General features: G+C 34.9%; 1 protein-coding gene across 1 annotated transcript; it reads right to left on the bottom strand.

The window, feature by feature from the left end:
• Positions 1 to 3,417, bottom strand: LOC113274477. The gene is made up of 6 exons (XM_026523854.1): positions 3,282 to 3,417; positions 1,988 to 2,836; positions 1,121 to 1,802; positions 825 to 886; positions 179 to 777; positions 1 to 72 (listed from the first exon to the last, which is right to left on the bottom strand). The coding sequence occupies exons 1-6, from the start codon at positions 3,415 to 3,417 to the stop codon at positions 1 to 3; spliced, it is 2,400 nt and encodes a 799-aa protein (XP_026379639.1).
• Between the last annotated feature and the right edge of the window lie 7,901 nt (positions 3,418 to 11,318).

The raw sequence follows: 11,318 nt of genomic DNA, 5'->3' as shown, positions 1-11,318 counted from the left end.
TCAAAATGTTCCGCTCACTTCAGCTTCCATCTCCTCCTCCAAATTGTAACCTTTTATTGCTAATGCACGCCCCTACATGATCACGAGCAATTAGTCCAATACTTCATTTTCTAGTTTCATAAATATAAGAAGCATCAATATTAACTTTAATATAGCCTGTGTCAGGTGGAAACCAAACCTTAGGAAGAATATACCTGTTTCTATTAACACTAGAAGAAGCATTAGCAAGATCACATTGTTTTATCAGAATATGAATTCTTATAATAATACTGTGAATATTAGGTTTAATGCCCTGGAAAATCCATCTGCATCTGTCTTTCCATATGTACCAGACTGTACACATTAGTCTGACAACATAGGAATCAGTCGTATAAGCAAAGTTATTAACTTCAGTTTCATCAGTATAATACCATGATATTACCCAGTCTTGCAGTGAAGTAAAATTTTGAGTAATGACTGAAATATCCACATTAAGAGCATTCCATAATGATCTAGCATAAGTACATTCAACTAGCAGATGATTAATAGTTTCAGTACCATGATTGCATAGACTACAATGAGAATCTATTTCATATTTGTAAACAACTAATTTACTTCTTACATGCACTATATCTCTTAAACATTTCCAAATAAAAAGTTGAACTCTATGAGGAACTTTTGTATGCAAGAGTTTTTTCCAAACTACTTTAGGAGTGTGATCACCAATTATAGCATTGTTAACATGACTAGCACAGAGGGAATTATAAGCACTTTTCACAGAAAACTTACCTCTTCTATCTGGTTTCCAAATTAAGTAATCATCACCGAGTCAGGAACATGCATACTGAGAATAGCATTATAAGTTTCTTCATCAAAAATAGAACTAACTAGCTGGATATTCCAATCTCTAGTACCAGGCAAAAACAATCACAGACAAATGTGAGAGAAACAAAGCTAGAAAGACCCACAGTTGGGACAGGTGGACTATTTAGACCAATAATCCATTTATCTAGCCAAATTTTAATTTTAGTGCCACATTGAACAATCCACATAGAGTGTTGTTGCACAATCTCAATACAGAGTATATACTCCTTCATAACCAAGAACAAACATCTTTCAGCTTATGTAGATGAAGTAAAACCTTCCATTTTTTCCATTGTTGGCTCTAACAATATGCATACATAATGAATCATCATCAGTACATGACTTCCAAGCTAATTTAGTTAACAAAGCATTATTGAATTGTTCAAGGTTTCTAAAACCAAGACCACCCAAAGGTTTAGGAACATTAAGTTTGTTCCATCCTATCAGACAAAGACCTCTATTATCACTATGACCCCACCAGAAATGTTTTTGGATAGAGTCCATTTGATCAATCATAGTTTTAGGGATTCTAAAACAACCCATTTGATAGGTTGGCAAGGCATTTAGTACATGCTTAACCATTGTTGTTCTAGCAGAATGGTTCATAGTCTTACCTTTCCAAGTTTTCAGTCTAGTGCCAAAAGATTGAACAATTAGCCTAAAAGCTTTGGTCTTATTCCTTCCTATTAACAAAGTCACATCAAGATATTTATCTGTATCTGTCATTTCAGTCATCTTAAGCTCCCTAGCCAAAATTTCTCTGGTACTAGGATTAATATTATGACTAAAATAGACACTGGATTTGTCTAGATTAAGCATCTGACCAGAAACACTACCAAAATATTCAAGAACATCCATGATACCATGTATATTATGCATGTCAGCCTTAGTGAAAATAAGGATATCATCAGCAAATATAAGATGGGTAATACCTGGAGCATTCTTTGCTGCTTTCACTCCTGAAATTAAGTGGTTAGTCTCAGCATTTAAGAGTAATTTGTACAAAAATTCCATACAAATTATGAAAATATATGGTAATAAAGGATCACCCCGTCTAATACCTCTAGAAGGAGAGAAACTTTGAGTAGGAGACCATTCAATAACATAAAAATATTTGTTGTTGATATGCATTGTTCAATATAACCACAAAAGTTTTCATCAAAACCAAACTGTCTAAGAAACCTTAAAAGAAAAGACCATTCAATTCTATCAAAAGCTTTAGAAAGATCAAGTTTTAAAGCCATAGTACCACTATAACCCTCTTTATGTTTCATTGTATGTATCATCTCATGTGCAACAATAATGTTGTCATGAATATCTCCTCCAGGAACAAAAGATGTTTGATAGGGAGATATAAGATGCTTCAAATGGGGTTTAATTCTATCTGCAATGATCTTAGAAATAATCTTATAAACTGTGTTGCACAAACCAATTGGTCTAAAGTCAACATGACACATAGCATTATCAGTTTTAGGTATCAAACTAAGATAAGTTTTATTAAACTCTTTTGGCATATTACCAAATTCAAAAAAACATTGAATAGCATCAATAATATCCTTACCAACTACATCCCAATTGGATTGGTAAAAACCAGCTTGAAACCCATCAAGGCCAGGAGAACTCCAAGCATTCATTTGCTTGATAGTTTGATGGATTTCATAACTATTTGGAACTCTTGTCAGAAAAGAATTATCTTGAGTAGTGATAATAGTAGGAATTATATCAAAAGTGATATCAGTGAAAATTGGATTAGTAGTCCTACTAACCTGTTCAAAATGAGCAACAATCAAATTAGCAATATCTTCACTATCATTAAACCAAACACCATTAGTATCACATAGACAATCAATATTTTTCATAAACATTCTTCTGTTAGCTAAGGTGTGGAAATATTTGGTGTTATGATCCATTTCAGTAATGAAAGTATCACCTGATTGTTGCTTGTAGAAATCCTCTTTAATATTAAACCAGTCATTTACTTTATTAGTGATAGCTACAATATTATCATGTTGAGTATCAGAAGAGATATCATTTTGAATGGCTTAAAGTTGGGATTGTATATTATCAATATTTCTATCAATATCTCCAAACTCAATCTTATTCTAATGAGATAATCTTTTTCTAGTTCTTTGCTGCTTATCAATCAATTTGAAAGTTGCAAAACCATTAACAGAAGAGTTCCAAGCAACCTGGAGCTGGTTTCTAAAAGAAAAATGCTTCATCCACATTGCAAAAAAATTTAAAGGGTCTCCAAGTGTGACTATTAATCTCCTTAGGAACTAATAAAATAGAAAAATAATATGAACCAGCTTGAACTAAGTGTATGAGTTTGAATTGAGGATAACAATTACACAAAAAACTGTTGCTTATGGCCATGTCTATTATGGATTTTCTACTACAAGTTCCAAAACTATTACTAGACCAAGTAAAATTCTTACCTGTGTAGCCAATGTCCATAAGACCACAGATATTCCTTTTATCTTGAACATACATGTCTTCAGTGGAAAAATTAGAAGCCTCAGATATATCATGAAGATGGAAATTCAGATCACCTATTACTAACCAGGGATGCATAATATTCTCACTAATTCTCATCATGAAGTCCCATTGTTCTTTCTTTTATCAAAATAAGTAGAGCCATACATAAAAGAAATGAGAACATCTGGTTTGCTAGGATCTATTCTAGTAACTATATGAATCATATTATTAGAGGTATCTTGAACCTCACAATGAATTTCATCCTTCCACATAAGAATAAGACCTCCAACAAGACCAACTCTATTGATGTTAACATGGTTGCAATAACTTAGAAAATTTGCTAGAGATATCATTCTATCACTATCAACTTTTGTTTCAGTAAGGAACAAAAAATCAAGTGATTTCTTTTTAACCAGAACAAAGAGTTGATTTCTAGTAAACTTTTTAGCTATACCTTAAACATTCCATGCTAAAATTTTCATATATGAAAAATTAAAAAACCTTTTGATAATAAGCAGAAATTAAATATGAGAGATTGGTTTTAAGGACTACCAGAGTAGCATGGGCTTCTATCATGTCATGAGAGTGTTAGAGCATAACTCGGTTGAACCCACCAAGCGTTGGTATATCAAGTTTGGTTGTCATATTTCAGTACCAAAACTCATTTAAAGAGTTGCTTGATTATATACTAGAGTCAAATTCATATAGGTTAGCTTGAAAGTATTAGGATATGATATTACGTGAAGACTTGAAGAATGTGAAGAAGTAAGGAGCTACAATGACGACATCATCCTTCCACTTGAGGTTAGTAATATTTGACTTGAACTGTTTCATTCCCTAACGTATCTTTCAAGTCGTGCATATTGAAAACAAAACTGCAAAGCTATGAATGATTATACTCTAGTTAGACGTAGTATTAAGGAATACAATACGAAGTATAACGCTTATCTTTTGAACTTCGTATATAAGAGATCGACATAATCGTTTGAATGCTATTGTGATTATGTATGTGTATGAGGTGAAGATTTCATCCTAGGAAACAATGTTTTACGTTCGTTTAAAGAAAGTAATTACATTCATGAACTTGTTTTGTGAATCTAAAGGGAAATCGCTAGGCTTATTGGTATTGTTATTCATTGAAAATCTTTTGAACTACCAATATGTGTGATTAGTATAACCGTTCATGACTTGGTTATATTCTTGGTAAAACTATTCACAAGGCCTCAATTTTGTATTGGTATAACTTTTATTAGTGAAACCGATCTTAAATAATCACTTGAGATGGTATGATCGATTTGTTGTAATTGGTACGTCCAACTCTAGGCAAAAGGGAACCGATCCTAGTAAGAGGTGCAACCAATTACAAGAGGGGAATCGATCCTTGTAAGAGGTGCAACAAGTTTCTGGATATTGGGAACCGATCCTATGAACATGTGCAACACGTTTTTATATATTGGGGACCGATCCTATGGACATGTGCAGCAAATATAAGTTAGATACCATATATATATGGGAACCGATCCTAGTACCTAGTCAACCAAGTTTTGGTAACTAGCGTGACTAATTCCAGTACCCACATGGAGGTAGAACCGAAACTTGTTTTGGTAGAACCGTGAAACCCATGTCTGGTGATTGAGAATTCTTGATCAATCACATAGTTCTTGGAAGTCAGATGAACCAATTCTAAACTTGTTTGGAAATGTGGCAATTCGATTCCAAGAGTGTAAGTATGAAAGAGGACTTACAAAGTAAAGATGTCGACGTACTTTGAACATGTGCACTAACGCTTATCTTTTATTGTTCAAAGATATTCCTTAATAGCTAAAGGAAGAATCCTGGATCGAAAATAATTTGAGAATCATTTAATTAAGGTTTTTAATTTTATATTTGAAAAATAAAAATTAGTAATGTGCATTTACTAGTTGAATATTTTCTAAGAGATTTTGGTCATTATTTGGACAAAGCATTTCCAGGAATTATGGAAACCGAATTTGGAAATATATTGCATATCTTGAGAATATTTTCGGTTTTGGAAATTTCTTGGTGTCCAAACTTCCTTGGTCTATAAATATGAAAGTTTGCATTTCGATCAAACTAATCCTCAAAGCCAGCAAAACTACCTAGTTGTGTTGTTACTGGTGGAGCCGCCTATTTGGAGAGGAAAGTAACCTAATTAGGCGAAATCTCTTACGGCCGCTCGGTTTAAAGACTTCTTTGGGATTGAGAAGCTCTATTAGTACCGTTGGCGGGAAACTAGATAATTGTGGTTTATTATTAGTTTTCGATTGATATGATTGACTAACGGTTGTTGAACTTTGATTGCACCTAGTTTGTTTATGCTTGAGAATCTTCTCTTCTGATATAAGATTCACTCAAACTAAATCGAAGTTTCGACGGGGATCTTTAGACTGTTTGTAGATCTAAAGACGTCTTGTGATAATCTATTGCTAACAGACTCCGATCCGTGCGTGATTGATCACAAGAGATTCAAGTTGATTGTGTGCAGGTGTTTATTGAAGATCTAAGAAGATTTGAAGACGAAGAAGATTTCTGATTTGGGTTGTAGGATCAGAATCTCGCAGCAATAATGCCTCAGCGAAATTATCAACAACACAACACAACAGCGTCGCAGAACAATTCCAGAAATGACATAATAAATGACGTCAGCTAAAATCATGAGAAAAATGTGATGATTCTGCGAGAATAAGAGACTTTGCGAGATTAACATTCGTAAGGTTGCGAGAATTTCGCAAGCCATATCCGAAAATAAAGGACAGATTAGCTGTCATCCACTATGTATTTCCCTATAAATAGTCGTTCAGTTATAAAGGAAGGGGAGAGATCTTTTTCTGAATGAGAAGCAAGTAAAGAGGAGAGAGAAAATCTAGAGCAGTGGTTATTCTTGATTCCTTTATCTTTTCTTGTAAGATTGTTCAAAGATTCGTCAATAAAATTAAGATTGTTGATCTAAAATGAGTTGAATGTTAATAAAATCTTGTGAGGGGTGTAGTGTAGGATTTCCTGCAACTACATAATGGCGCTAGAAACAGGGACGGATTGAAGATTGAAGATTATTCTAGAAAAAATTGAAGATTAATATTGAGATTTGTGAATATTTGGAGTGATTGATTAAGAATTTTACATAATCTCTTTCAATTCATTAATATTGAAGAAATGGCTAGAAGAAGAAATACATCAGAACAACTAACTACTGTTAGAAGAAGGAAGAGAATTGCTGGAAGGGAAAGAAGTGAAATGGGAGAATCAACTAGAATGACAAATAATGGAGAAAATCGAATTCAACCACCAGTTCAAAAAACACTAATACAAGGAAGGAATACAGATTATGATAGGGTGAGTATACACAATTGGCAATCAAATTCAGCAGAAGAAGTAGAAGAAGAGCAGCAAACCAGAAACCATAGACAGGTAGAGAGAAATCAAGAAGCAGATGAAGGAATAATTCATGAAGATGAAGAAATTGGAGCGTTAGAAACATTGAGACGAATAATACATGAAGAAAGAAGAGCTGAGGCAGAAGAACGTGCGAATTTAACAAGATAAAATCACGAATTGAGGATGGAAAATATGAGACTACAGAGTAGAAGATCGAGAAGTATTTCAAAATCATATTCAAGATCGATTAGAGGAGAAATGAGGCTAAATTCACCCAAAATTAATGCTGGAAACAATATTCAAGAAGAAATATCAAATCCTAATGAAGAATATCGCGAAAATGAAGAAATAACTGATGATCGTTACGTTCCACAATATGAAACTTTTGATGATAGTAAAAATGGTAGAAATCAAGAGAACGGACAACGTCAGGGATGAAATGACCAAGATGGCAAAGGAAATCAAGAGGAAGGAAGGAGAATTTTACATGAAAGAGAAACTCAAAGAAATCAACAGACGATTGAAGAAGAAATTGAAAGACATTATGCTGAACAAGCACGTTTAATTTGCGAACGTGAAAGATTGACAGCGGAAATGGAAGAACAAGAGCTTCAGGAGACAATTCACCAGAACAATCACGACAATCGAGAAAGAAGGCGTACACCAAATCGGAATAACGATAATATCAATGAAGAGTATGATAGAATACAGAGGATGGCTGAAAGACAGCGAATGGAATTAATAATTAATGAACAAAATCATGAAGGGGAAAATGAGAGACATCATTATATGCGAATTCAAGATAGAGATGAAGAAGATACTCGCAGAAGAAGACGAGATGAGGATAAGGAAGAAGAAATGTAAAATTTCGCGAGAGAAGAAAGACATGAACGCAGAAGAAGGGAGGCGAAATTAAAAAGACCAATGGATCAAAACTCAGGTGTGAATAAACAAATCTTGAAAGAATTAGAAGAAATGAGAGGAATGATAAATAATATAGGAGAAGTAGGCAGAAGACAATTGGATGAAGCTATAGAAGAAGCTGCGAAAACTCCATTTACAAGGGAAGTACAACTAGGAGGAATACCTCTGAAATGAAATTTGCCCGCATTAACCAGCATTTTTGATGGAACAACTTGTGCAATTCAACACATTAAAGACTATGTGAGGTGTATGCTGCAATGGGAAAATCATGATGCCGTATTATGCAAGTATTTCGCATCCAGCTTAACAGAGGAAGCGTTAAAATGGTTCGAAGGTCTACCAAAGAATACAATAACATCCTTCAATCATTTGCAGACTATATTCATGGGGGCATATATAAGTAATAATTATTGGCGACCTGGTATTGAAGACGTGTTTGGATTAAAACAAAGGATTGGCGAAAGTTTGAAGCATCGAACTAAAAGATGGAGGACTATGTGCAGCGAAATGGCTGGCCGTGTAGATGAGAGATATCTTATATTATCATTTATCAATGCTATGTTTGCAACCAACCTATTTTATGTCCAAATTTTCAGAGTCAAGAATACAATCACAATGACTGAATTACGAGAACTTCAAGAAGAATATATTGCTCTAGAGAAAAGGCAAAATGAAATGGAATCATACCCAGTTGCGAACAACAGTTCACAAACAGCGAATGCAAGCTTATTACCCAAGCTAATAAACACAGTGGCGAACACTTCGCAAGTACAACAAGAGAAGGTGACAAGTAACAATCAACAGAAACTGGTGGCTATGGGAAGTCGAGATCAAGAGGAGTATGAAGGAGAAAGAAATTTCTACAATCGTGGTGGAAATAACAAGATTCAAATACTCGATCAGCCACAAGAAACTTATGGAGGTCAAAGACAAAACTATAATAGAGGACAAGGAGGTCACAAGGTAGTATGGGAAGAAATCAAGATGCCACCCCTAAATGCAAGTGTGGAAAAAATATGGGAAGCTATAATTTTGATGTAGAATATACCAACACCATGGAACATGTGAACGGAACCACCTCCAAACCACAGAAGTCATGAGTTTTGTTCTTATCATCATTTTCATGGACATACTACAAATGATTGCAGAAATGTAAAAAGAATTATTCTGAGAATGATAGATCAAGGAAAACTAAACCACTTTTTGGTAGGGCACCCACAATCTCAACCATTGCCACCACCACCAGAACATCACAAAGTAAACACGATGAAAAAGAAGGAAACATTCTTCATAGAAGTGGGTGCAAAAGCAAAGAATCTATTCTGTCACTCTATTGTACATTCATACAAGACAATTGAAGATTTTCATGACAATGTTTTGAGTAGAGTGTTCGCAAGAGATAACGATGGAAGAGAAATTATGAATATTGCGAAAATCTCGCCACTAGAGGAATGGCAGAAACAGATTATTTCTTTTACCGCAGAAGAAATCCCTGAAGGTGAAGAGGTACATGATAATCCATTGGTAGTAAAATTAGAAATTAATCCAAAACCGAAAGAAGATGAGGATGATGAAGATGAAGATTCATGGGCAATTAATAGGATTCTGATCGATACTGCAAGCTCTGTGAACATCTTATTTTATCATACTTATAAAACTATGGGAGGAAGAGATGATGATCTTATACCATCAACATATAAGATATATGGTTTTAATGGTACTGCCAACAAGCCTAAAGGGGAGATTATTATGCGAATTCCATTGAAGAGAATATCTTCTGAAATCCTATTCTGTGTCGTTAATGTAGAATCACCCTACAATGCATTAATTGGTCGACCTTGGCTACATGGGATTCTAGGTGTAGCTTCCACTTTCCACCAGTGCATCAAATTCCCTCACCCCAGTGGCATAGGAATCATAAAGGGATATTGGGTTGAAGGAAAGAGGTGTTACGAAACTGAGATAGAATCTTGCGAAGGAAGAGGAAACAAGAAGGAAAATTGGCAACACAAAATCAAAGAGACACAAAGAAGTGAGAGGTTGATGGTGGATGCAATAAATAAAATTCTCACAATAAATAAAATTCTCAAAAATACATTTTATTGAATGACAAAATTGATATTGTGAAATGCAAATACAATATGATGATGTGCAAGAATCTCGCAGAGATAATGAATTATACAAAAGAAAATCAGAGAACAATGACAAAAGAGAAAGGGGCGAACCTTTATGGCGTACACCCTAGTTCGCGAATACAATTTCGCAAGAGGAAAATGTAAGACCTAAAGTACGTCATATAAGGGGGTACCTGTTGCATGGATCAGGGAAAGGCTACACCGCCACCGGAACCTGAGTCATGGAGATTTGGGTCAATAAATCCCATCCGGGAGAGGCACCTTAGATTCTCATCTTAAGCATATGATTTAGGTTGGGAGACTAAGGTAATAAGGACTCTCCCAAGGAGTGCAGAATATGATCAAGGCGCCGAGGTACACGGTTGAGTCAAGAGTTCCAGGGGAGTTTGAAGCGTACCTTGCCATTCTTGACAAGTCTTGGCTTATACTGCACTCGACCCGAAGAAAACCCCACTTAGGGTGCAGTCTCGTAACCATAAGCCCTATAGGTAAAAGGGATAAGACGCTGCGAAAACAACTGGTTGTTGTTAAGACTGGATGGGAGGAGCTAACCTTGTATGGTAGAAGTACGCCTCCTTGAAGGGGAAACCAGGGGGAAGATAAGGGCGGCACCCTCCATTAGGAAGCTGATAAGTGTCTTAAGACACAAATGTCATGAGGATTTTTACTCGCAAGGGTATTAAGGCTTGTCATATTTGTGCAAAAATCCTGAAGAGGCAATAATACAAAATAAAAAGATAAGACGAGATCAATGGGTTTTCACATGAAAGTGCGAAGACGTCCTGCGATTTCGTCACAAGACGACAATGTCATGGGGCTTTATTTTCGCAATAATATTTAGGCCTATCATATTGTCGCAACATTCCTGAAGAGGCCATAATACAAAAGAAAAAGTTAAGGCAAGATCAATGGGTTTTTGCATGAAAGTGCAAGAACGTCCTGCGATTTTTTCGCAATGACAAGAGGTGGCATAATAAGACCTTTAATTAGGAAGGAAAAATAAGACCACACACAAATGAGATTTTGAAAATAATTAAAATTCACTTCGCATGAGATTGCGAAATTATAGATAAACAACTGCGAAGTTGAGACACAAAATAAGAAAAATCTGCAAAATTTCTCATTTGGATACAAATAACAGAGGCAGGTATGGGAATGAATGAAATTAGAAAATGTTATTTGTCTCCATATGATAGATTTACGCAAAAATTAAAAAATTAATGATTATATTGATTAACCATATTGCAAGGAAGAATTGTTTTAATGAATGCAGGTCAAAACGAAAGAAACTCATATATTAAAGAATATGGAAAACCAAAAGAATTTGCAAATATACAGAAAGGAGGAATAAATGTACAAGTATTACAGAAGATTGAAGAAAGAAACAAAGACTACTTCTTAGTTGATCCTTCATCATCTTTATCAGACTTGTTCCCTTCTTCGTCTGCATCAGAATTTTCATCTCCATTAGAACCTTCATCACCAGCAGAACCTTCATCACTATCAGATTCTTCATCATCAGCTTCGCTATCATAAATAATC

The sequence above is a fragment of the Papaver somniferum genome, chromosome 4 (genome assembly GCF_003573695.1).
Source record: "Papaver somniferum cultivar HN1 chromosome 4, ASM357369v1, whole genome shotgun sequence".
Taxonomy (NCBI): domain Eukaryota; kingdom Viridiplantae; phylum Streptophyta; class Magnoliopsida; order Ranunculales; family Papaveraceae; genus Papaver; species Papaver somniferum.
This window is presented reverse-complemented; position numbering and strand designations above follow the sequence as displayed.